The sequence below is a fragment of the Akebia trifoliata genome, unplaced genomic scaffold (genome assembly GCF_017979445.1).
Source record: "Akebia trifoliata isolate Shusen 1 unplaced genomic scaffold, ASM1797944v1 Contig01319, whole genome shotgun sequence".
Taxonomy (NCBI): Eukaryota; Viridiplantae; Streptophyta; class Magnoliopsida; order Ranunculales; family Lardizabalaceae; genus Akebia; species Akebia trifoliata.
In genome coordinates, this window is record NW_028237667.1 from 42,775 (window position 1) to 70,732 (window position 27,958).

The window sequence follows — 27,958 nt, forward strand, 5'->3', positions numbered from 1 at the left end:
GGTCATCTCAACAAATTAAACGTGTTTTACACGATTAGAGATGTTCTTAACTCGGGCTGAGGCTGAGAGTCATAGTACTGAAGTAATCAAATGTGTCTGGTACCGAGCGAGTCCCTTTGAAGTTTGAATTCATGTATGCAAGTGGTTCTTCTGACCTGAGTTAGACTAATAAGCTTTACTCATCTGACCATGCGACTCTCTTTTCGTTCCATCAAATCTCTAAAAATCACAAAACATTTAGTATATAAACGATTCAAGATTCACAATTCCTCGATTCATAAAGTTTCAAGATGAGCGAACGAAAGTCAGATGACCAAAACGCCAAAGCTCTTCTCTGCAAAGCCGCTGCTGGTGCTGCAGCAGGTCACATTTTTAAATTATTATTATTATTAGGGTTTGTTAATTAGTCCTTAAGGTTTGAAAATTCTCAATTTTGCTATTGACATCCATGATTCAGTTTCATAGAATTGATTTATTTCATCTTTGGGTTTATTTATGAAATCTCAAACCTTGGAAATGTTACTGTGGAATGCAAATTCTCTAACAGGAATAAATTTCTACTGCAGGAGCTATTGCTGCCACTTTTGTTTGTCCATTGGATGTGATTAAGACTAGGCTTCAGGTCCATGGGTTGCCACATTATGGTCCAAGAGGTATTGGGGAATCTTTACCATTCAGTCAATTTTATGTTATTTAGTTGTTAGAGAATGTATGGATTGTGCTGCTCGATTTTGTTACTGAATTTAGGTGAACTAAAAATGATTTTATTTTCCTTGAGAACTTGATTTCATGAACAATCCAGTTTTCATGGAATTGGAGGATTGAGGTGAAATAAGCACTTCTTTTATGTTATCACTATTATAAATACTTTAATAGGTTTTAATGCAGATTTTGAGTTCCAACTTATTTGGGTCCAAACTGAAACAAGTTTACCCTAATCAGTGTTGTTAAATAGCACATGCTACCGTTGCGACCTGCATAGGTTGTGCGCATATGTGAAATAGCATATTGATCAACTGATTTTTTATTTTTGAAAAACAAATCAGAAAAAAATCACAGTAAATTATTAAAAACTCATAAACATGTATATAATATAAAATATCAACAAAAGTTTATAAATGCAAGTAAAAAACCTCAAACCTTTATTAAAATTTTAAGTTAAAATTTACAAATTACAAAGTATATTCTTTAATATTTGATAATTTGCATCATATTCCACACAACCATCCCTAATCCATTGGGGAACAACATCTTCATTAGGACCATCACCTTCACCATCACTACTTCCATTCCCATCATCATCTGAATCGTCACCTTCTTCTATGTACATCTCTTCCTCTTCTGTTTCTTCATTATCTGATTTCACTAACATCTCATCTACTCCCAATGGTCTTCAACTTCATCTTCATCGTCTTCTTCTTGTATTTCTTCTTCATCTTGTAATCTTGATCGTCCTCCCTTTCTTCTTTGGCTTGAGTTTTTCCCAGGTCAGGTGCCTGTGCAAAGGCTACTTACTGGGGCCCAAGTCAAGTCTTCTCCTTCAAACACCGGCTCATCTCGTGCTTTGGTAAGTCACAAATGATCTCCACTCAAGTCTTCAATGGAGATAGGATTGTAAAATTTCGAATTTTCCTTTTTTTGCTTGAATCTTTCATTCATTTTCTGATTGTATTGCACAAAGACCAAGTCATTGAGCTTCTTTTGCTCAAGTCTATTTTTCTTCTTTGTGTGAATCTGTTCAATGCATAACAAAATTTAAATTAATACTTAATAATTAATAAGTAATTAAGTATATGAAGAAATTAAAATAAGATAACAAATTAATGATTGATAATTAACAAATAACAGGTTAGATGACATTTGGCTGTCCCATCTCTTATTTATAATATCAACTACTTTATTATAATTTCTTTCTTTGTATTGATTATTTTCCTTAATTTTTTCAATTGTATTTCTATAGAGTCATAAATATAATTCATGAGTGGCGTTTCATCGTCATCTACTAATCTAAGTACAGTAATTAAATGCATGAAATTTCTTAGTGCTTTAACAACACCTGTCCAAAAATTTTGGGACAGGATAGTTTGGGCAACCAATTTGCCTTTAGACTTTTTAGATTAGAGCTCATTGTTCCAATTAGCTCACATTACAAAGCTTTTAACTTCTGCATTTTTCCCATGAAGGCTTTGTCGTGTCAGAAAGGCAGTAGTAAAATGTATGATTGCAGGTCTAAGTAATTTACCATTTATATGAGCATGCATTCTTTGTAATAGTAAAATATGTTTATTCATAAAAACAACTTTTCTAGCTTTGGCTACAATACGTATATGCAATTTACTTATATCTTCTAATATAAGATCTATGCAATGTGCCGCATATGGCGAACAATATAAGTGGGGCCTCTTAGCCATTAAGAGGTGTCCAACGGCCACATAGGCGGCGGCATTATCCGTTACAACTTGGAAAATATGCTCTTTACTAATTTCATCAATCTAACAATTGAAATAAGTACTCGGTTGTATGAGAATGGGCCAAAGCATCCATAGATTTAAGGAACATTGTTCTTATGAGACAGTTAACTAAAATGTTAATTATTATTCGGCCGGTTCTATTTGTCCATTCGTAGCCATTAGAGTACATCCATAGGTTTTATAAGATTCTCAATATTCAGTAATTAAATCTTGGGTAAACTCTACCTCTTTTTTAGAAAAGGCTCTCATATTTCATGGTCTGAAGATGGTTTGAGGCTAGGCCTAAATTAACCAATCATTTCCACCATTACTTTGAAGCTTTTTAATTTAATGGTATTGAAAGCAATATTGGCTTGCTATAACCATTTAGCTTTGTACTGAATGATAATTTTACTATCTTTAGTACTATGTTCTATGGTTGTTTGAACTGAACCTTTACTATTTGCTCTTTGATCCACAACACCCTCTGGATGTGGTCTACACCACTTATCAAGTGGACCATGTGCTCAAGCTCTTTTAGTTGTTCTTCGAGGGGAGGAACCAGTGGTTGACTACATCTCGTCGACTTAGAAGGAGTATCATATGCAACGATGTCATCGTTCTCATCAACCCCACCACCTTCCATGTAACTTTCTAAGTGTATTGCATAGTCTTGTTTTTTCCTAGTCATCTTATCCATATCTCGAGTGTAACTTTATCGCATGCCCTTGCATTTGATCCCGACATATGCACTAGGTGTTGTTTGTAGCATGCAATGCCACCTTGGCTTATGTAGCCTCATAATTTACAAATTACTTGATTTTTTCGGTTGCACTACGATAATGCCCTTGTATTTCCAACCGGGATCATTAGACTTTGGCCATAGAGAAGAGTTGGCCAACGAGGAAGACATGATGGTAGTGAATGTATGATGTTCTTCTAAATTTTAAAATGTGAATGTGTGATGTTCTTCTAACAAAGGGACAAAGTCAATGAAAAAATTTGTCTCTAAGAGACTTGAGAGTTGAATTGGATTGAGTGTAGTGTAGGGAGACTTGGATTCTTGGAGAGATGAAGATTTGGTGTCTTGAATTGATTTTTGAAGTTGAGTCTTGATTCTTGAATATCAAAGCTTGAATTTTGATCTTGAATGCTTGACGATGAGTGATGATACCTGAATCTTGATTTCTTAATCTTGGGAGAGACTTGATTGAGTAGAGTACTTGGCTTGATTGGTTGAGTACTTGATTTGAGATTTTAATTGATCTTGAATCTTGATCTTGGGAGTTGAGAGTCTTGATCTTGAATCTCAAGTCATTTGAGTTGAGATCTTGATCTTGAATCTTGATTCTCAAGTCACTTGAGTTGAGACTTGAAAGTCTTGAACTCTTGATCTTGTCTCAAGACAAAGAAGTAAAATAAAATGGAAGATTCAAGAAGAATAGAAGAGGAATTGAGTGAAATTAAATTAAAAAAAGTCTTTGATTACTAGAATATAAGTGTTTGAATGCTAGAAAGTAGAGATCACAATGTGTATGTGTTGTAAGGGGAGGGTAGAAGTTTAGGGTGCTCTATTAAAAGAGCTTTTTATTTTTTTTAAAGCAACAAAAAATAAATAAATTATTGTCCAACGGTCAGATTTTTTACTGTTGGAGCATGTGCCATCGCATATTGGACCAACAACTATTTTTTTTGCATACATATTGTGGTGGTGTATGCAGATTTTTTTTTTCAGACTTGCATATGTGATCACATTTAACAACACTGTACCCAACTCTTTCTTTTTTTTTTTTTTATCAAAGAAAAGAACCAAAAATGGCATGAAAGAATCAGAAAAAATTCTAAATCCAAACAACCATGTAGCTTTGAAACAGAACTGGTTTTTACAACTATGGGATAACTTTGATATATAAATTTTAAATTCCATAAAATTCTAGTTGTTGCCAACCTGTTGAGCATTGCAGCACATTCAAATCTTGGTCATGGAAAGTGAATTTTCGACAATCTAAGAATCTAAATTTAGGGCTTAAAATGTACTTTTTCTAGCAAACAATTTTTTTAAGTGGATTGCATTTGATTGAGAGAGATCTAGTAGGATAGGACTTGCAAAGGAACAATAAGAGAAAAAAAAAACCTCTGTCATGCAACTGACCTTCGTAATATCCGAATTTTCCCATCCCCACAAATCATCAAGTCCATAGGAACGTATGTGATTTGATATCAAGGACTAAATCATGCTCCTTTCATTCAAATGTCTTCTTATTCCTCTCCTCCCAACTAATTCAACTAACATCAAATGAGAATCTACTCCAAATAGTTCCTCCTCTATCATTAAAAACGTGACTTTCCTAACTATTGAAGTGGTTTAAAATCAAAGAAGCGTCAAATAATTATGGAAGAGCAAGAAAAGGGCGCCATATTCTATTTTCCATTGGACAATGGATTAGAAGGTAGTGATATTCTCCCACTTGCTCTGCATGGAGAAAAAATCATTAATAAGTTCATCATAAGCAATAAGATGATTGAAGTTAAAGATTTTTTTTCTTGGATGGTTGACACTACAAAAGAACCACTTCATACGTAACTTTTGAACTCTAAATAATGGGAATATGGAAAGGTAAAGAGGACAACAACGCTAACATTGCATACATAGAACTGATTGAGAACACTACATCATGTTTCTTTTTTCCAGCTTATGATGTGCTAAATAGCAAGACTCCTCAATCATGTATGCATAGCATGAATACATGGTAAAGCCCAAGATCACGCTAGTGACTGTAATTATCAAATTGCAAATATACAACTTGTGAATTAGAATCTAAAGATCATGTAACATCTTGAAATCCTTGTAGTCAGTGCAATCTCTACTCTATAGTGGCAAAACTATGGTTATGGATATGGGAGAAAGCATTTGTTTTATTCAGAATACAAAGCATGGGGATATTCATATTTCGTATTTGGGCAAATAAGCTTTAGTTAAGAACTGAATTTTAGTGATTGTGACTTCCACATGACTGGTTGGACACCATATTACTAGTGTAAAGAATGAATGCTAAATGCCTATTATTACCTGGAATTCTATTAATTATAGGAATTTATCCTTACAATACTTGATATGGTGACTAATCTTTAGATAGTTATATGTTATTATCACTTAAGCCTTTTCAAAACTATTTGGGGTAGCTACGCAAGTACTGGTCCGCACTCCCTATCTATCAAGGATCATATTCTTGATTTATGTGCATGCCTTCAATTTTTTTCACCACACTACTTTGAGCCATGTCATTTTCACTCTTTTCCTTTTTGTTCTTGAGCTGTCAAATCACTGCACCATGACCAAAATAATTGCAGGTCATTTCCCTCATTTCATCACCTATTGGAGTTACTCATATGTTCCCGTAGATGCTCTCTTTTTCTTCTTCTTGTCACTTTAATGACAAGTAAAAAACCAAAACAAAATTAGTGGCAAATGGATTAAAGCTACTCCTACCTACCAAAATTTCTAGAGACCTAATTTGGTAGGTAATTGGAAAGAAGGGAATCCCAAATGGATACAATGACAGGTGTTGTGACTAGTTTGAAGAAAAATGGAAAGGTGACGAATGTGTTTCTAGTTGCAATTGACCTATGTTGGGGATCAACTTTGATTTTGTGTTTGTTTGTTCTACTTATAAATGAACTGCTCATATTCACAAGCACGTTCCTTGGTGTATGGTATTTGTAGATGATGTAATATTAGTTGATGAGACTAGAAAGGGAATCAATACAAAACTAAAATTATGGATAGAGATGTTTGAGTCCAATGGCATTGGAATAAGTATAACCAAGACCTAGTATGTGGAATATAAATTTAATAATGACACTCAGGAGGTGGAACGCCCAGTAAAATTGATGGTCTAGAAATACCTCGAAGTGACAATTTTATCTTGGGCCTATTAACAATAGAGATGGAGCGATTGAGGAAGATGTTACCCATAAAATTAGAGTTGGGTGGTTAAACCGGAATGCACTTCATGCTATGTGATAGACACATACCAATCAAACTAATTTTTTTTTTTTTTTTTGGAAGATCTGAATTTTGCGTGGATGAGAAGCATCATTTTAATAAATTCATAGTAGTAGAGATGTGAATGTGAGATGGATGAGCGGAAATAAAAAGAGAGGAGATTAAAAATGAAAGCATTTTCAAATGAACGAGTAGCTCCAATAAGTGATAAACTAAGAGAAAGTCAACTAAGATGGTTTTGGTGTGTTCAACGAAGATTGATTACAGCCCCGGATAAAAGAAATATTGAAATTGAAGGTCCTAAAAGAGCATCATGAAGACCCAAAAAAAGGCACATATAAACTCACTTTCTATTAGAAAAGAGTTGGCTTTGAACAAAGAGGAATGGAAGAACAAGATTAGTTTAGCTGACCCCAAATCTTTAGGATATGACTTTGTTGCTGTTGTTTGCTTGTCACTTCAATCATCCATATCAATCTACTCATCTTTGCCATCCCCATTTGGTGTGCATGTTCTTTTTGAAGCCAAAAATTTTCTGCTTAAAGCATAACAACTCTTATCACCATAAAGCATTTCCAAAGTTTCATTGGCATATGGCAGTCACCTCAAAGCCCTTCACAGCCCCCATGCTCTAGTTCAAGTGGAACTTATTCTTTCTCCTTATGGATGGCATAGCCAAATAATTTAGAAATGTGTGATTTGGGGTACCTCTCGGCCATAGTTCTTAACTAGTACCTTAACTCTATGAGGGTTCTTGGAGTTGTGATTTTTGGAAGGTGGTGAATGTTTTAATGAGGACACTCCATTTTTTGAAAAATTCATGTTGGACAACATGTTGTGCTCACATTTCACACACACACACACGCACGCACACACACCCAGACACCCACCCATACTCTTTTTCAAATGATATAGGGCTGGTCTGTTTCATCCTCTATATGTTACTTTACAAAACTATAGCTATTTAACAGTCTCCCCTCTTATAAATTTACTTCTATTAATTAAGCTATTGGATAGCTCTGTTTGAAATGTTTTCTTTTACTTCCCCTATATCCCTTTGATCCTTTATTTTTTAAAAGAACTTCTGATTTAAATAAGATGAAAGCAATATTATATAACACATGCGTATGGAACACATTTACATGCCAAGTTTCTCCAAGGAGCCATTTTAGACACCTCAAATCAATGTTTACACCAACACTCATGTCCATGCGATGGTTACTATTGAATAATTCTGTTTTATTAGACTTTTTTAGTCTTTTCCATTTATTAGACTATGTAATTCCCCTTTAAAGCCTAATTAGGCTAATCAATTAATCTAATCTTCTTTTTTCTTCTTTCAATTTTAACTTGGTATCAGAACCAGGTTCTCTCGCCCCCACCCCCCCTTTTTTTCTGCTACAAACTCTATCGCCCTCCTCTTCCTTAAATCTATACTCTACACCTCTCGTCTTCGATACATATCACCTTTACGTGGGTTCTTTTTTTGCTCCACACTCTAATCGCATCATGTGATAGGGTCTTGAGGATTGTTTGAATCCCTCGGCAGTAGTGTAGCTACCATCAAGGGCTGCATCAACAACAAATTTGCTGGTTGGTGTTGATTAAGCCTAACGATGGCATCTTGGACCTCCACAGAGGCTTACGATGACAAAAACTTGGTTGTTTGCTGAAGATTAAGGCAGGCGACGTAGGTTTGGACCTCCATAGGGGCTAGCGATCACAACAAAACCCTATTTGCAGCCTGCGATCACAACAAGGGTGCTGGTTGAGGGCTGTACTCACAACAGTGTTGTTGTTTGGGGTTGACGTTCACAAAAAACTGTTGGTTTGGAGCCTGCGATCACAACAATGTTGTTGTTTGGGGCTGGCAACACAGAAAACTGTTGGTTTGGAGCCTGCGATCATAGCAGTGCTGTTGTTTGGGGTTGCACTCACAGCAGTGTTGTTTGACGGTTGTAACAACAGCAAGTAGTTGTTTGAAACTTACGATAGCGACATAATTGATTATTGGTGCCCTACGATTGAGTTGATGCTTGCTTGGGTCACATACAACTGCGTACGATCACCTTCCACGCCTCTTACGATGGTGTATTGTCATCTTTAGGGTGCTTGCGATCATTTTTTCCCCTCGTGAGTTGTCCCCTCTTCTAATTTGAAGTCTCTTTAAAACAAAGCACACCGATTATTTGATGGCCTCTGAGACGTCCTCTTCCTCGATCACCGGTCATAGTGGTGGATCAAGTGGTTTTCCCTCTCATTCAACTGACTTTCTAAGCATCCAAATTACCATTGTGAAATTAAATGGCCCCAATTATTTTCTTTAGGCAAGATCGGTTGAAATGTTCATTGGTAGAAAAGGAAAGATCAGTTACCTCACAGGGGCGGACAAACAACCTGCACCGATCGACATTGCTTACTCCAACTGGTTTGCTAATGATTCTATGGTTTGTTCTTGGTTAGTTACATCTATACAACCACACATTGCGACGGGTTTTATGTTCTCCACGACAACAAAACAAATATGGGATTCCGTATAGAACATCTACTCACAATGTCAAAACAATGTCCGCATTTTTAACTTAGAGCGTGAGATTTCTCGCCTCTCTCAAGGTAACTCTTTAGTCACCACATATATATCACAATTACGTACTTGATGGGAAGAGTTGACTTTCTATTGTTCGTTCTTTGTGTGGAAGGACTCTTTTGATGAGGGATTATATACGTCGATTCTGGATAAGAATCGAGTCTTTCAGTTTCTAACTGGTCTCCAGGATGGGTTTGAGTATGCGAGAGTTCATTTATTGGGTATGGATCCGTTTCTGTCCCTACAGACTGCGTATTCTTATGTCTTGGCTGATGAGAGTCATCGCATAGCTGCTTTACCTCATTCTTCAGGAAACTACTCCGCCATGCTTGCTCGCCTACTTTTTCCACAGTCTCCTAGTGGGTCTCTGCTTACACATCAGCAACATAAATGTGATCATTGTGGAAAGTTGAGTCACGTAAAGGCCTGTTGTTATGCGTTTCATGGTCGTCCTAATTAGCAACGTCAACCGTCTCACTGATCTTCAGCTTATGTAGTCTCTCTATCGACTATTAATCCAACACCTCCTTCAGCTACTACCTCCTTTTCGGATACAGTATCTCTATCCCAGGCTGAGCTTGACAAGTTTAGGAAATTCTTCAATCAGATAGAGACTTCATTTCAACTGGTTTCTACTTTTACTCACTCAAGTACCTTTGCATCTGCACACAGTGTTCCCACCATTTCCTCACCATGGATCATTGATTCTGGTACCTCAAATAATATGACCGGTATGTCTTCCCTATTCCAAAATTATAGTGTTTGTTCTGGCCATTGCAAAGTTCGCCTTGCTGATAATTCTTTGTCCTCTATAGCTTGTCAAAGTCAATTTTCTGTTGCATCTTTATTCTTAACTAATACACTGCATGTTCCTCAATTTATTACTAATCTTATATCTATTATTAGTATTACCAAAAATTTGAATTGCAGTGTAACTTTTAATTCCTCTCATTGTGTCTTTTAGGATCTGGGATCAAAGAAGACGACTGGCACTGGATGTGAAGTAAATGGCTTGTATATCTTGGATGCATCCGATTCACCTAACACTCATTCTGTTTCTCAGCTTAGTAGTAGTAGCCAGTCTAATAAGGTTCTTGTAATGCGTTGGCACTTATGCTTAGGCCATATTTCCTTTGGATATTTGAAGCACATGTTCCCTAGTTTATTTCATAATAACAATTTACTTGATTTTTCGTGTGAAACTTGTCAATTAGCTAAACATGTGCATTCTCATTATCCTATTAATGTGAATTAGTACTGCACCTGCTATGTTTGACCTAATTCACTTTGATGTGGGGTCCTTCCTCCGTCACATCTACTCTCGGTTTTCGCTATTTTGTTTTGTTCATTGATGATCACTGTCGTATTACTTAGGTCTATATTATGAAATACAAGAGTGAAGTATATGGGATCTTCAAGCAATTTCTTGCTATGGTTCATATCCAGTTTGGTCGTACCGTAAAAACTTTCCGTTCTGATCATGGTACTAAGTACACCTATAGTGAGGTTTTGAAACTTTGTTTAGAGTTTGGCATTGAGCAACAAATGTCCAATGTTAAGACTTCTCAGCAAAATGATCGATCAGAAAGGAAAAATCACCATATTCTGAAGTTAGCCCGTACCCTCTCTATTGGCATGAACTTGTTACAATCCTATTGGGCCGATTCAGTTCTTATTGTTGTTTACATTATAAATCGGACCCCATCCTGAGTTCTTCAGTTTGTCATGCCCTTCTTTCAACTACATATGGATCGTCCTTTATTTCCACTCCTTCCACGCGTGTTTGAGTGCGTCTGTTTTGTTCAAATTCTTGACTAAACTCGTACTAAACTTGATCCCAAGGCCATAAAATGTATCTTTTTGGGTTATTCCTCTACCCAGAAAGGATATCACTATTATCATCCTCCTTCTTGAAGGTGTTTCATTTCTCAGGATGTTTCATTTTTTGAGCATACCTCATACTACATTAGTCAGTTGCCATTTAGTCCGAGTGGTTTCCTCTAGATTCTCCTAATGATGATCCCTCTCCCTTGTTATTTTCTCTTCCTATGCCTGTTCCTTCTTCTCCACCCCTTGTCAGCTCGTCACCTCCTTCATTGCAGGTTTACTCTCGGCAACCACGTAATACGACCATCACTTCTATGCCAGACCAGCTCGCTTCCTTGCCTCCAGCTTCGCTTCTTACTGTCCCTTATGATGATCGTCCTATCGCCACTCGCAAGGGTAAGCACATTTGTACTTATCCTATTTTTAATTATATATCTAATTCTGCTCTTTCACCCTCGTATTAGAGTTTTCTTGCTTTTGTTTCTGTTGTTTCTCCATTTAATACTGTTGTAGATGCTATTATTCATCCTGAGTAGCAAGTTGTTATGATTGATGAGTTGAATGCTCTTGAAAAGACTCAGACTTGGGAACTTGTTCTTTTTCCGCCTAGGAGGAAAGTTGTGGGATGTTATTGGGTTTTCACCCTTAAGTATAATCATAATGGTTCTATTGTTCGTTATAAGGCACGTCTAATGGCAAAAGGTTATGCTCAGACTTATGGGATTGATTATCAAGAAACATTTGCTCCGGTTGCCAAGATGACCACCATTCGAGTTCTCTTTTCTGTTGTCGCAATCAGAGGGTGGTCTCTCTTTCAGTTAGATGTCAAGAATGCATTTCTCAATGGTGATCTTCAAGAAGAAGTCTATATGGTCCAACCTCCTGTTTTTCTCACACCTGCTTCTCCTGCACATGTTTGTCGTCTTCATCGCTCTCTCTACAGACTAAAGCAATCTCCTCGTGCATGGTCTGAGTGCTTTACTAGAGCAATGCATCAGTTGGTTTCTATTAGAGTTTTGTTGATCACATTATTTTCTTGCGTCACTCCAAGGGCGAAATTGTTGCTCTAATTGTTTATGTGGATGATATTGTCCCTACTGGAGATGATAGTGTTGGCATTACCGATGTCAAATCCTACTTAGGACGTCAATTTGAGATTAAGGACCTTGGCCATCTTCGTTATTTTTTGGGTATTGAGGTTGCGCGGTCTCACTCTGGTATATTTATCTCTCAGCGTAAATATGTCTTTGATTTACTTCGTGACTTCGGTCAGTTTGGTTCTCGTCTCGTTGATACTCCTATTGAGTAGAATCATAGGTTGACTGATTCTGAGGGGGAGTGTTTGTTAGATATTGGTCAGTATCAGCGTCTTGTGGGAAAATTGATCTATTTGTCTATGACTCGTCCCAACATTGCCTATGTTGTTAGTGTCGTAAGTCAATTTATGCACTTGCCTCGAATATTTCATCTTATTGTTGTCTATCGTATTCTTACATATCTTAAGGGATGTCTTGGTCAAGGTATTTTGTTTAGTAATCATTGTCATCTTCACGTTGAGGCGGGGGCATATGCAAATTATGCTGGGTTAATGACTGATAGACGATCCACTTCGGGGTACTATACTGAAGTTGGTGGCAACTTGGTAACTTGGCGTAGTAAGAAGCAGGATGTGGTTTCTCGGTCCAGTGTTAAGTCAGAATACAGAGCTATGACACTTAGAGTGTGTGAGTTGTTGTGGCTCAAAACCTTACTAGTTGACTTGTGCCTTCCCGTAACAGTCCCTTTTTCACTATATTATGATAATAAATCAGCCATTAACATAACAACAAATCCGGTTCAACATGACAGAACGAAGCATATTGAAGTTGATCGACATTTCATTAGAGAGAAAATTGTTTCTGGGCAGATTTATACTCCATTTGTTCCTACATCTTAACAACTTGCTGATATTCTTACTAAAGGTGTCAGCAAAACTGCTTTTGAAGGTGTCTTGTTCAAGTTGGGCGTTGTTGATATCCATGCACCAACTTGAGGGGGAGTGTTGAATAATTTTGTTTTATTAGACTTTTTTAGTCTTTTCCATTTATTAGACTATGTAATTCCCCTTTAAAGCCTAATTAAGGCTTATCAATTAATCTAATCTTCTTTTTCCTCTCTCAATTTTAACTATTACATAGATGATAAATAAACTATTTTTGATGGCATGTGTTATGTCTACAAATTAAACTATCAAATTTGTGATTACACCAGATTTTTGTTGAGTTGGATTTGTAATTTGATTGGGCCTCATGTCAGCCTTTGTCAAGGACAATTTTGACTTGGTAGTGAAGTTAATGTTGAGTATTGTTACTACATAGTAGGCAAGGAACTGGGGATATTGGCTGTAGTTATAAAATGCAAGTATACATGCCTTAGCAAAGTGTAAGTGTATAGTTGTAGACTTGTATGTCATTAGAGAGGTTATTATATGGCTAGTATATAATATTTGATATAATGATATTATAATGTTAATAGATTGATCGTAGCAGTGATGATGATGTTGAGATGGATGAGTGGAAAGACTAGGAAGGTAAAATTAGAAATGAACAGATTTGAGAAAATGTAGTAGTACCTCCAATAGGTGCTAAATGAAGAGAAGTCAATTGAGATGGCTTGTGCATGTTCAACAAAAGCCAATTACAGCCCCTTCAAGTGGACATACAAGTTGAAGGCTCTAAAAGAGCAAAAACAAACCTGGATTGAGATAGTGGCCACATATAAGAGTTGAATAACAGAAGATGTGGTTCTACACAGAATTGAATTGAGGAACACGATTCATTTAGCCGAGAACCCAAATCTTTGGGAAAAGGCATCGATGATGTTGCTGTTTTCATATGATTTATATATATAAAATGTAATATAATATACTATAAAATAAGGAACCCCGTATAACGTGGTCCTTTCTTTGTTCCATCTTCTATCCTTGAAGCTATGATCTATAGAGACTTAGATAGAAAAGACTGGTTTCATATAGAGTGCATTTAAATATGGTGGGACAAGAAGCAGGCTGCTTTCGTGGAAGCTGCTCTCTTACGTGTGCCACCTGTGATGTAGTTGATTCTTGTGTTTGTCATGATTGATATGAGCCGAATGGTAATTCTTTTCTTTTTTTCTTATTTATGTTTATTAATCTGATTATTGTTTTATGTATATTTTTCGACCTGGCTTATGAGCCAGTTTTTTGTTTTGATGTTGATGGTAACATATTGAAGGTGCTTTGGCTGTCTGTGGAACATATTGTTGAAGGGTAGGGAAGGGATGAGTTTGAGTATTTTGGAAGAATCTAGGGCTGTAAGTCGCTCCAAATAGAAAGAAACTTATTTATTTATTTTTAGTGAATTCAAGTTGTATTTTCTGAAAAAAGATGCAAGAAGACCTTTTGTCATGCATAATAGGAAGAAAGAAAACAAAATCCAAGCAAACTCCAGTCAAGCATGATGGGCACCATCCCCAAAGCTATTCTCTCTTTATTACAAACATTTCTCCAATTGAACATACGGTCTTCAAAAACGCATCTGAACCCAGCTATTAAGATGATTTATGCTATCGATGGGTGGGTATTTTTTTCATGATAAAATGCAAATTTCACGCAAGTGCTCAAATGGTTGCAAATTCAGTCATCGATTTAATCTGTTTCAATTGTGAAATTCGAAAGAGGATTTCTTTATTTCTGTTCGTGCTCTATAAACATATGAATTTGTGTTGATGATTTCCATTATTTGGCCAGAATCAGGCAGTCTCATAATTACAAGCCTGCAACACATAATAAAAAACGAGGGCATTAGGGGAATGTATCGTGGCCTTTCTCCAACAATATTGGCCCTACTTCCTAACTGGGCTGTGAGTATTATCTTTTTGAAGTTGTTTCCAGGAAACTGGTGACTTGTTCCTTTGTATCTCTGCTAGGGATTTGTGTGCTTTGTGCTCTCTATTGATTTCCTATTTTTCTTTGATAGTATTCTGTTCTGACAAAAGATTGCTTTTCTGTATTGTTCAATTTTTCTTTCTTTTTCTATGAAGCCTAAACTCATGAAATTAAAGTATTAGAGCAGGGTTTAGGCTTTGTTGTTGTAGTGTTTTCATCTCTAGATTACAAACTGAAACCATAAGAGTTTTGCTAGTGAACACTGAAAAAACACTTGTCTATTTGGAAGTTCACATATGGATCCTAAATGCTTACATTTATAATTTTTACAATCATTAATGATATTTTAACTTGCTACTTCCGCTACGTTAGTCAGTGAATATGTTTTAAAAAAAATATATATATATCTTGAAAAGGGTAGTTAAACATTTGACATTAGCAATTCACTGCAAGCCAAGCCATTATCAGGACTCATATTTCGATATATTAGTAGGTCCTTTATATCTTGTTTTACTCTATTTTCCATACTAATTTTGAGTATTTAGTGAGGCTTACACTTGATGAGGTGCACCTCACTATGCTTCAAGTGGTGCTTATGTGATTAAAAGAGCAACTTCAGATATGGTGAGCAGTTTCGATAATGTACAGAGTGTGGATTATTGGGAAGGTTGGGTGAGGGTTGAAAAGGTATGGACCTATAAAATTTTAAAGGCAGAGCATAAAAGACTTTCTTTTTTTCAATTGTCCCTTGTGATGGAAGTTACTTCATTGTTGATTCAAATCATAATGGCATTCAACCAAAAGCTTTACATTGTTAGTTATCAGAAAGAAAGAAAAAAAATGTCATAATAGTCTCATGGAGTGTGTGTGTGATAAGTGAACATTTTATTCAAAAAGGATAAGAATGTACATAGGTAGTCGAGATGACCAACCTTGAGAAGAGAACAAAAAAAAAAAATCACATACACTCCGACTTCCACCTAAAGACAAACTCTGCAAAGAAAACCCCTTTGAACTCTGGACAAAGTTTACACCAAAAGAAATCAGCCCAAGAATATTGATTATAATCTTGTGATTTTCAGCTTCCTTTCCTTGAAAAGCTCTCCCATTCCTCTCCAACCAAATCCCCCAAGAAACTGCAAAGGGAAGGATGCTCCACAAGAATTTTTTCCTCCCAGAGAACAAAGATTGGTCCCAAGACATGAAAAGAGACAGAATCGAACTAGGGAACACCCCAGGGATCTCGAAAAGGGTTAAGAAGTGAGACCAGATCCACATGCTAACATGGCACTGCAACAGAACATGACTAGTTGACTCCCCATTAGCTTTAAACAAAAAGCAAAAATCTGGCATCAAAAGCTTCTTTTCCTCAGAAGGTCAATAGTGAGGATTCTATCATGAGAAGCTAACAAAAAAAATAAAAAAATTTGGAAGGCCATCTGGAGCCCCAAACTAACGAAGCCAGAAAATTGGCAATGGATATGGAGGAATTGCAGTAAAAAAACAAAAGGATTTCACAATGAAGCATTTACCTTTAGCGCAAGTCCACTCCCTCCTATCACTCCTTGATGGCTCCCTTGAGGTATGGTCAAGCTAATTAGCCAAATTTGCAAGCTCTTGAATCTCTCAATCATTGAAGTACCTCTTGGAACTCAAATCCCATGAGGGCCCACTTCCACTGTGGATCAAGAAAGTTTCAAGTACCAAATTATTTTTTCTTGACAAGCTGTAATGATGTGGGAATTGAAGACACAATGGAGAAACACCACACCGTCAATCTTCCCAAAACCTTATCCTATCTCTCCCCTTCCCACCCTGAACTTAATCCACCTTCGGAACTTCAAACAAACCCTCATAACACCTTTCCAAATACTACAATTGAATTATTTCCTCACCTCTCTCTCTCGTTCATTTTTTACAACACGCCATTTAGACTAATCTATTGCTTTCTTAGATCCTTTAGTTTTTGTTTTATTGTATTGTATTGCATTTTACTTTATTTTCCGACTCTTAATAATTTCCTCTTTCTTGATTTTTCTCGTATCCGTCTACGTAAGATGCTTCAACACAAAGAACTTTATTTTACATATTTCTCCTACCAACAGATGTTTTCATTAATTATGTAGGTGTATTTCACAGTTTATGAGAAACTAAAAGGCCTTCGTTCACATGGTTGGTTTTACATTACCTTTTCTCTTAATAAGCCTCCATTTTTTTTTCCTTTGAGTTTGAGCGAGATGAACTATCTTCTTGATTAAGTTTAATTAACTGAACTCTTTGTACTATGTTACAGATGGTTGGCTAGCATGCTTTGAACTCTTGTTACATTTCTTAAATTATGATAATGTTGCAGATGGGAGTAATCAACTTACAATTGGTGCAAATGTCCTAGTCGCTTCAGGTGCTGGAGCTGCAACAGCTATCACTACAAGTCCATTGTGGGTTGTTAAGACCAGACTCCAGGTATGTTTGATGTTCTTATATTGTGCTTGATACTGCTACCCCCAAACCTTTGGGATAAGGCTTCCGTGATGCTGATGATGTTGTACTTGATTGCAATTTTCAGTACTAGGTTGATTACATTGCGAATTTGCCTGCATGGAGCTATAAATTTGCTCTTTAGCTGCCCTTAGTTTTACTCGAAATTGTTTTATATCCTTGGTTTATTTTTCCCCATATTCTGAGATTAACCCATGACTAAACGCTCACAAAATTTCTCATTTGCATTTCTATTGAAGTCTCAAGTGATGTTTACATGCTATTGTTTTCTTTTATCAGTTAAGTAATTACATTTCTAAAGAAAGGCATGCTTTTTTATATTGGATCTTCTTATTGATGCTGATGTTGGAAGACCCAAGTCTCTAAAACGTAATTATAGAATAAAACTAATAATATCCATGGTTCGAATTTTTGTTCTGTTTCGGAATGTTTTAGCACTACAATCTTGTTTTTTTACATAGCAGAACAAAGCACTGGAAAATTTTGAATGCAATGTTTCAAAATTTTGAATGTTTCAGAATGTTTTGGTCAAGACCGTCTTGGATTTGCTCCTGACTGAAGCATTGTATTGAAACATAATTTTTTTTTTTTGATCGGTAAAGATGATTTATGATAAAGGGGTCGAGATGACCACCCACAAAGAAAACGAAGCTACAAGACAAAGAAAGCAACAAGAACAAAAGCAAGGATAACAAAACAAAGATATGGCCCCCGGGTCAGTCTCCTTGTAACACACACACCATGTCTTAACGCACGACAAAGTCTTCGAAGAAAACCCCTTTGAACTCTTTGTATAGTTTACTCCAAGAGAACAGGAACTCTAGAACAGATGAAATTGTTCTTTCCATCATTGGGGCATTCCCCTCAAATATACGACTATTACGGTCTTTCCAGATACCCCAACAGATTGCGAATGGAACCAAGAACCAACGAATCCGTTTAGAAAACGAGAATGAGGCTCTCCACGCCAACCAAGAGTCCAACAACTCCTTAACTGATCTAGGAAAACAGCCCACTATCCTGAATAAAGACAAGAAATGTGTCCAAATGTGGTGAGCCACCCTACAATGTATGAATAAGTGATCTGCCGTTTCCGCCTGGGAACTACACATACAACACTGGTTTGGAGAAATGAAGCCTTTTCTGATCAATTGGTCTAGAGTTGCAAGTCTTCCTAGAGCCGTCAACCAAAGGAAAAACGAAATCTTCGGAGGTATCTTACCACCCCAGACAACAAAATGAGGGAATAATGCCGTGTTACTAGGAACAATGCAATCATACAACGATACCGTGAACTTCCCATCCCGGGTACCTACCCACAATCTACTATCTTCCGAAGGGCTCTGAACATATCTTCTCTCCACAGTGGCAATAAACCTCCCTAAAGTATCCAACTCCCAATCATTAAAAGTTCTTCTAAACCCAAAGTCCCAGTTTAGTGCCCCATTTTCCACCCTCTTGAAATAAAAAATAACTTGGTTATTCTTCAAAGATACGAGAAATAGATTTGGAAACGAGTCCTTAAGAGGACCATTCCCACACCACCAATCCTCCCAGAGCCTCACCTTAGTCCCACTCCCAACCTTCCGTCTCGCTCTTTTCTTAACTGCCGGGAGTCTTTTAAGAATTCCCTTCACACTCCACACCCCATCGCACCTCTAGCAGGACTACTCTCCCACCCGTTTTCATTTACACCATATTTGTCCGCGATTACTTTCCTCCACAAACTGTCCCCTTCCTCGCCAAACCTCCAAAGCCACTTCCCCAGCAGTGCTGAATTTATAGAGCCAAAGTTCCGTATACCCAATCCCCCATTCTTCTTGGGCAGACATAGCTTACTCCCACTCACCCAATGGTGTTTTCTCAAACCGTCCTTACCATGCCACAGAAAATCCCTGCAAATTCTTTTTAGTTGAACTTCCACAGATCTTGACAATGAAAAAAGAGACAGTAGAGATAGGAATGCTGGCCAACGTACTTTTAATAAGGGTAATCTTCCTTCTTTTGGTTAAAAGCTTCGCTTTCCAACTGCTAAGTCTCTTTCTCATCCTTTCAATTATCGGCTCCCAAATATCTTTTCTCGTGTAGCCCATCCCCAAAGGAAGCCCCAGGCATGTGGATGGAAGGGCCCCTACCTGAGACCAATTGAGGCCGCCGCTACTTCCAACCCTTCCTCTTCCCCAACCGCAAACAGCTTGCTCTTGTGAAAGTTCACGGGAATTCCAGAGATTACCTCAAAACACCCAAGAATGCTGCTTAGGAAGCTCAGTTGACTTGGGGAATAATCTAAGAAGATTAATGTATCGTCTGCAAACTGCAGATGCGAAACCACATGACCACCCATCCTGATAGTAAAGCCGGTGAGCTCCCCTCCAACCACGGCCTTGGAAATCATCTGTCCCAAAGCCTCCATGACTATTACAAACAAAAACGGGGACAACGGGTCACCCTGGCGGAGACCCCTCGAAGTCCTAAAATAATCAGTCGAAGATCTATTGACCAGGATCGAAAATGTAGCCGTTGAGATACACTTCATGACCCACCTAACCCACCTTTCACCAAACCCCATCCTCCGCAGTAAATACTTCACCAAATTCCAGTTCACATGATCGTAAGCTTTCTCTATATCAACTTTACAAACTAACCCCGGAATTCTCACTTTTCTGCGCGAGTCAATACATTCATTTGCTATAAGAACCCCGTCCAAAATCTGTCTCCCTGAAACAAAAGCTCCTTGGGCCGAGCCAATAATATCACTTAGCACAGTCTTAAGCCTAGAAGCTAAAAGTTTCGAGATGATTTTATAAACTGAGCTCACCAAACTAATCGGCCTGAGGTCCTTGATGTCTTTTGTCCCTGACACCTTGGGAATCGAAGCAAGGAAAGTACAATTGGAGCCCAGATCTAGAAAACCTTCCCTGCAAAAATCCTCGATAGTTGCCATCATATCTACTCTCACTGTTTCCCAACAAGCTTTAAAAAAACCCAGAGAGAACCCATCTGGGCCCGGGGCCTTGTCGCTAGCCAAACCACATACCACTCCCCACACTTCATTTACATCAACCAGTCTTTCTAGCCACCTCTATTGATCTACAGAGATACCGTCAAAGTGTAAGGCGTCTAAAGTAGGCCTATCCACATAATCCTTCGTGTACAGATTACTATAGAAATTTACTACCCCCTCGCACACCTCCTCCTCCCCTACTTTCCACTCATCATTTACTTTCAGCTTCGAGATGAAATTCACCCGACTATTAAAGTTTGCCATACGATGGAAGAACGCTGTGTTTTTGTCCCCCTCCTTGAGCCACCGGACTCTCGATTTTTGTTTCCAACAAATTTCCTCCATAGCAGCTAGTTTTTGGTACTCAACTCTAAGATTCACTCGTTGTAGTCTCTCATCAGCGCCCAAACCCCCACTCTCCTCTCTGTCCTCCAGATCCTGAATTTCCAACAACACAGCATTTTTCCTACCGCTCACAGACCCAAACGATTCCTTATTCCAAATTTTCAACTTTTCCTTGATAGCCTTCAGTTTCAGTCTCAACACCTTTCCTGGCCTGCCCTCAAATGAAAGCTCGTTCCACCAAACATCAACCATCTCCCCAAAACCTTGATGCTCTAACCACATATTCTCAAATCTGAATGGTGTAGGCCGATTCCGCTGCAATCCAGCCACCAAAGATATAGGAGAATGGTCTGACATTGGATTTGGCCATTTATCCTGAGAGAGCCTACCGAAGTGTTCTTCCCAATCTAACGATATTAGAAAACGATCCAATCTACTGAGCTTCGGGTTCTCCTGATTATTAAACCACGTGAACCTACCGCCACAGAGAAGCAGATCAAGCAGCCCATTACAATGTACAAACTCCGAGAACTTGCGCATCTTTGAGGTAATTCTCGACCCTCCACTCTTCTCGTACGAGAAACCAATAGCATTGAAATCTCCCCCCAAAACCCATGGTTTATCCCACCGCCCCTTAATATCATCTAGTTACTCCAAAAATTGGTTCTGCTCTCTTGCTATTGTTGGGCCGTACACCCCTGAGCACACCCAAGTAAAATCCTCTCAAATCAGCCTGCATAGCACTGACACCGAAAAAACTCCAATGAGATTGTCCTCCACCACCACTGACTTCCTATTCCACAAAAGAATGATACCCCCTAACGCCCCCCAAGACGGGAGGGCACACCACCCAACTGAACTGATTCCCCAAATCTCCTTGATCAACTTATCATCCACCTTATCTAACTTCGATTCTTGCAGTACCACCATGTGAGGTTTATATTGGTGCAACATGGCTTTGATTGCTGCTCTTTTCTGGGCCGCATTCAAACCCCTTACGTTCCAAGAAAAGATCTTAATCGACATTTAAACCTACTAAGCGCCTTCCGGCTCTCTTCCCTTGTGTAACTGGGATGGTATCTTCCACCGATCTCTTGAGCTGAATAATTTCCTTTTTCAGTCTCTTATTCCTCTCCTTGATTATCTTATCGCAGCACGATAATTGTCTCGTGATCTTTAACCTAGAGAATTCATACTGAAAGCGCTCCCTCGGCAGCATCGCCCCCTCCCCACTGACAGGGGTATAAGCCTCTGAAAGAGGCCATTGTCCCACCACCTTCTGCATAGCAAACTCCACTCCCTTACTAGTTTTCAGGGCCACATTAACGAGAAGCTGGGACACCTTCCCCTCATTTCTGACGGACATCCCCACTTTCAATCCAACTTCCAATAAGTTAGTCAAGATCTATTCGGTAAGGTTCCTGAGATTATTCTGGTGCACTTGTTTATTAGTCCCTACCCTTACTTACGTAACTGGCCTTGCCGATATGCACACATGTCCATGCAGAAGCCTCTGTTGTCTTTTTCAGACTCAAACAAGGAACCTAAATCCCTTATTAAACTATAATCGCACCCCTGGACTTGTTGATGTTCCAAGTAGTCTGCCCTTTTGCAACACAAACTTTCATCAAACCTACGCTCTGCCCCTCTAAAACCACCCAGAAAAGTCGAGGAAAAAGAGACCCATGGAACCCATGATTGTCCTGAATCTGTCATCAGAACATACGAGAGACTCCCCTCCGCCTCTGAGCCCAAACCCCAACTCCCAGGCGACAAACTAACCTTGAGCTTACCACCTACTATAAAACAGCAGCCATTCTGGGTTTCCACGCCCAACGATCCCTCGTTGAGGTGATTGCAACCAAGCACACTAACCTTTTTGCTCATCTGGTTCGAGTTCCCTTCAGTTTCGAAACCCTTCCAACCCACAGAACTCGTAGTCCTATCTTGTAAATTCTCGAACGTCTTGTCTGCCTCACTTTCCTTCGAAAACTTATCGAGCGACCTCTCCGACAGAACTACCGCCTCCACTCGCCAGTGACGAACTCTCGTCTTGATAGTTTTACAGCGAAAAACTCGATTTAAGCATTTAGGATCCATATGTGAACTTTTGTAACATTGAGATGCATCCGAAATAACAAGATTTTAAACCTTGATCTAATGATTGATCATAAGGATTTAATTATGAATTACCATCCATGTAAAGAACACCACCTTAGATAGAAAATGGGATCTCCTCTCAGAGCTACTAGGGAAAGGACTGGGTTGAGAACTTCGTTTGGATTTCCACCTCCAAAATGTTGCATTGGCTGCTTTAGTTGACAGTGATACCATAGTTTAAAATCTCGTGCATGAAGCTTATGCCTCAAGGTGAGGTGTTTGATTCTGGCCTCGAGGCTCAAGTGTCAAAGCATGAGGCCCAAGCAAGGCTTGAGCCTCGACTTTCTAGGTAAGTACACACTATATATACATAGATATCCCGAAAAGTTAATAATTTATTAAAAAGTAAAGAAACAGAACATGGGAGCATCCCTATAGTTTGAATTGACCTACTAAGAAAAGAACAACTATCCCTCTTCGATAACAAGGCCGTCCCATCTAAGACTCCAAAAACTAGCCCCCTTAACTTTTCTGAAGACTAAGATGATTTAAACAGAAGCCCTTTTAAACAATGAATAATCTTGTGAAGACTCTTTTTATCCATTAGCATCGTCCCGTTTATATGTTTATGCTCCAAATGATTGTGAAATTAAGGAATCTTCACAAAATCCACCCTCTTGCTCGTAATGCTAATGTGTTCTAAATGCTAATTGTTGGTGGCATGTCTGCCATAACTCCCATAACTCAATATAATCTTGTGTATCCCAAACTAGGCAAGAACGACCTCCAAATTTTCCAAGCCAGGTAACAATGAAGAAACAGATTGGTTGATGATTTGTATGGTAACTTTGTGGGTTAATTAGATGATTCACTATTAGGATTCATTCTCATGATTATTAAAACTTCTCCAGAAATTAAAACTATTGAACAAATTCTCCCCAACCTAGACCATGAAATGCTAAAAAAAGGAGGTATTTCCTGGAAGTGAGAAAAGGCAACAGAAAATCCTCAGGAGATCCCTGCAGTGTCTTCCCAAAATTTGACTTCTCCTGTACGGATCCTCTTGTGATTGCATTTACAGAATTCAAAATACACCTGCATGATCCTTTTCCAAACATCAGAGACCTAGGTCAAATGAGACAATTCGCTGTCAACCATTTATTTCTAGTACCATATTTCAATTGGATGACTCTGCTGCGCATAATAAGGTTGCTAATTGAATCTCCAATTTCAGAAGTGTCTTCTTAATCATACCACAAGAGTTCCTTAATAAACTTCTCTTCACTTTAAACCATGATTCCTTAATAAACTTCTCTCTCTCTCGGACAGAAACTGGAGCCACTTCACTTTCCTTGAGCTTGACTCACCACTGTGTGTCAGCAAATCTTTATACATCCTCATACAATTAGTAATAGAGAAACTCATCCACTCCATGTGTACAAGTTTTCATTTGGTGACGGTGCACCATTGAACTTCTGTGGAACCAAAAATCTGTCACTTAATGTTTGTACCTGACCTTTGGATTTCACGATCATGGAATTAATAACAAATTCAGTTGCTTTTATTAACCTCCTTTCAGCCTTTCAGTATGTACGTAACCCCACACATCATTCACATTTTCTTTTTTCATTTCCATAATTGTAGTTTTGTCTCTAATTTCGTACTTTGATTATTTAGACGCAGGGAATGAGGTCAGGAGTGGTTCCTTATAAAAGTGTATTTTCTGCTTTGAGAAGGATTGTGCATGAAGAGGGTATCCGAGGATTGTATAGGTTGGTTTTTTCTTTAAAAATTCTATTTATAGTTCAAGATCTGTGTGTGTAGGTCAATTTTTTTTCTTTAAATATTCTATTTAAAGTTCAAGATCTGTGTGTTCCTTTTTTTCCATTCTTGATTGTTTGTAACTCTTGGCCATTCAACTTTGAACAATTCATGAACTGCTTATGTTCACTCGAGCTGAATAATCAGCCCAATCCATGGCAGACTTTATTGTCATGTTAGAGCATCTCCAACAATGCTAGTTAAAATGGAGTGCATTTTTTGTTAAAAAGTGAAAAATTTTACTTTCGTTACTCTAAAGTTTTGTCTCACTCCAAGAGACTCAACAAATTTTTCTCTATTCATAATATTTTATAATAAGAGTCTTTTTAGCCTGGTTAATTAATTAAGACTTCAAATCTTACTAAGGGACACGAGCTCACATCTTGGCATCCAAAAACATGATCCGATGCCACGGGCTAGTAGAGGACGAAATTCTAAGAATTTTAATGAAAATGAAATTAAAAAAAGAAAATTACTCTTTACAGCTGAATTTTAATTTAAGTTTTGGGAGTTCGGTAGCCATCCATTTACAACACTTTGGATCAAGCTCAAAAATAAAATAAATGAATATATATATTGAATCTGAGTATTTCTTTGAAATCTAGAAGGATGTTGTGTTGGATTGCCAATGTGGTAATGCATGTGGGCCCAACAACCCTTAAATCTTACTTAGTAAGGAAAGTATTTTTCATTTTTTAACTTTAAATTCTGTCAAATATTATATTAGTTTTTTATTTTTACTTTTAGCTAGTCTTAGAAGCTCACTCATTTGGCGAGTGGAACACTCCGCTATTTTAACTTTTGCATTTAAAGATTCTCTTGGAGATTGTTTTTACATTTCACCATTTAAAATAAAGAGCCATTAAACTTTAAAGAGTGCTGGAGATGCTCTTAGACTCGTCGAAAAATGGCCATCCAATCATGCCGAGTACATACATGGTAGTGGTCTCTACCATAACTACATCCAGTGGGAACCAACTAAAGAAACACTTCGTTTCTATTGGATGCATACCAGATTTAGCATCTTCACTCACATTTTCAGTATCATAATGCTTTAATGTATTTTAAACAGTGGCCTTTTGCCTTCACTAGCTGGGGTGACCCATGTCGCCATTCAGTTTCCCGTGTATGAACAGATCAAGTCTTACTTAGCAAGAAGAGGTAAATGTGCTGTTTTTCAAACTGCAGAACCTTCAATTTCTTATTATACACTTCTGTGATTTTATTTCTGATAACAAGTGAAATACTCAGAAAATTCAATAGTCGATAACCTCAGTGCTGGCCATGTCGCTCTTGCCTCTTCTATATCTAAAGTTCTTGCCTCCACAGTTACATACCCACATGAGGTACATTCTTTACGATAGCTGTGTACTTGCGTTACGTAGGGTTTATATGATTACACTTGAAAATTGGAAACAGAGAATCATTTTCCCCAGGGAAATTATTTTCCTGTCTTGGCAGAAAAATATACCTGACCCAATGTCTAGGGAAATAATTTTCTCATCAGGATGGGAAAATCCTAATGTTATTCCCTCCCAAAGACCCTCACTCGCCATGAGCAAAGAATCAACGGGTATTTTAGAAACACCCCCTGCAAAATTGGTGATATTAGGTTTACTCCCTTGCAAAATGCAAGATTAGGTTTACTCCCCTTGACTGTAAGTCAACATCGTTTTTTCCTGAAGATTTAACTGTGACATTTTGATATTTTCCAAATTTTGATTTAGTAATTTAAGTATTTAAAGTGCATTTTGAAAAATCAGAATTGCCCCATTAAATCAAGAAAACGCAACATTTACTTATGATCAATGGGGGTAAACCTAATATACTAATTTTACAGGGGGGTGTTTCTAAAATACCCAAAATCAACTCACTTTTTGACATTTTCCTACCTGCAATCAAACACTGGCAAACATTATCCAAGGAAATTTATTTTCTTACTGTCATTTCCCAGGAAATTGATTTTCTGAAAGTGTTTTCTTTACAATCGCCCCCCCCCCCCCCCCTCTCCCCCAGGTAATTTGGAAGATCAGTCCCCCAACCCTATGATTGTTGTACAAATCCTTATTAGAATGTATGCGGTTTCAATGACATCAGGTCGTGCGATCAAGGCTGCAAGAACAAGGACAAGCCCGTGGTTTTGAGTTACGTTATAAGGGTGTCATCGACTGTGTTAAAAAGATCTTGCACGAGGAAGGTGGTGCTGGTTTTTATCGCGGTTGTGCTACTAATCTATTGAGAACTACCCCAGCTGCTGTTATTACATTGACCAGTTATGAGACGATTCATAGGTTTTTGCAGCACCATTGCCTCTGAGCACTGATTGCCTACCCCCAACAACACACCCAAACCAAACTCTCTCTCAGCTTGACTAGTATCGTAACTCCTGAATTTCTATGCAAATCAAGAAAATTAGGAAAGGAAATCTTCAAATACCCACACTATGCCACCCATACCAACAACAAAATAAAAAAAAATCTGATAGGTCAACTTATTAGGGCGAAGAAGAGTGCAGCAATTGGGTTCTCTGGCCATGCAGTCTAATAAGATAAATGCCTTCATAAAACAAGGATCAGCTAACAGCAGGACACAGATTGACTGTTTTTCTCTTTCTTTCTTTCTTTCTTTTTTTCTCATTGTTGGATGGGAGATTAGCTGGAAAAAGCATATATTAAGTGTTAATGTGAGTGAAAATGATCTAATAGTTGTGTTCTTTCTCTCTTTTTTTCTGCTTTTTTCTTCTTACGATTAGTTTCCAAACTAAAACATTTAATTGGATATTTTGGTGTCTGATGTTCGTGTTTGGAACTGACAATGATGGCTCAACTTAATAATATTTGAACTCGACCCTATGGGAAATCTCCTCAGGGACTCACAGAAGCCTCCACATTTGGCTGATTATTGAGTTTTTATTATCGAACTTGACAATATTATGATCTTGATTACTTTAACTATTTAGCTTTTTCTTGATCAAATTATATTTGATTGTATTCATATACAAAATAAAGAATTATTAAATACTTCTATGTAATTTAATGGAAATGATATAATTGATTTTCCGATACTACATCATCAGATCACCAACTTTCTTGGGACTCATCATTAAACTTTTTTGACTATCCTCTGAACCTTAAAGATGGTATTCGAGATACAATGATTAAATAATCACCAATGTAGGCCTACATTAATTAGCTTTATTAATGATATAAAGATATTGAATAATTGTAAGGTATACAAACTAACAGGGATAGTGATGTTTTCTCTATATTCCAAGACCTATGAACCCTTTCAATCATTTACTCTTCCAAAGGCTAACTCAGCTTTGGTTCTTGCCACAAGGGAGAACCAGTGTATGTCCCCTCTTATCCAATTGAACAGGGATAAGTTGTCCCTTTTTTTCTCTAAAGGGAAGGAG

At 37.8% G+C, this 27,958-nt stretch overlaps 1 protein-coding gene across 3 annotated transcripts; it reads left to right on the forward strand.

Annotated features, from left to right (window-relative positions):
• Positions 1–37: 37 nt before the first annotated feature.
• Positions 38–27,333, forward strand: LOC147380539 (nicotinamide adenine dinucleotide transporter 1, chloroplastic-like). Of its 3 annotated transcripts, none has more exons than XM_086431575.1 (9): positions 38–363; positions 567–653; positions 14,637–14,749; positions 16,901–16,946; positions 17,068–17,237; positions 24,400–24,494; positions 25,616–25,704; positions 25,795–25,889; positions 26,641–27,333. In XM_086431575.1, exons 1-9 carry the CDS (start codon positions 291–293, stop codon positions 26,857–26,859), a joined length of 987 nt encoding a protein of 328 aa, XP_086287701.1. In that variant the 5' UTR covers positions 38–290; the 3' UTR covers positions 26,860–27,333. The 3 variants fall into 3 exon arrangements, with proteins under 3 accessions (XP_086287701.1, XP_086287702.1, XP_086287703.1); XM_086431576.1 differs by having other exon boundaries at positions 39–363; positions 17,128–17,237; positions 26,641–27,256; XM_086431577.1 differs by lacking the exons at positions 14,637–14,749; positions 16,901–16,946 and having other exon boundaries at positions 39–363; positions 17,128–17,237; positions 26,641–27,256.
• The last annotated feature ends 625 nt before the right edge of the window (positions 27,334–27,958 follow it).

Coding starts and splice junctions, on each gene's coding strand:
- LOC147380539 (XM_086431575.1), top strand. CDS start 291: ATGAGCGAACGAAAGTCAGATGACCAAAACGCCAAAGCTCTTCTCTGC. Junction 364..566: donor CGCTGCTGGTGCTGCAGCAG/GTCACATTTTTA, acceptor TTTCTACTGCAG/GAGCTATTGCTGCCACTTTT. Junction 25,705..25,794: donor GTCTTACTTAGCAAGAAGAG/GTAAATGTGCTG, acceptor TGAAATACTCAG/AAAATTCAATAGTCGATAAC.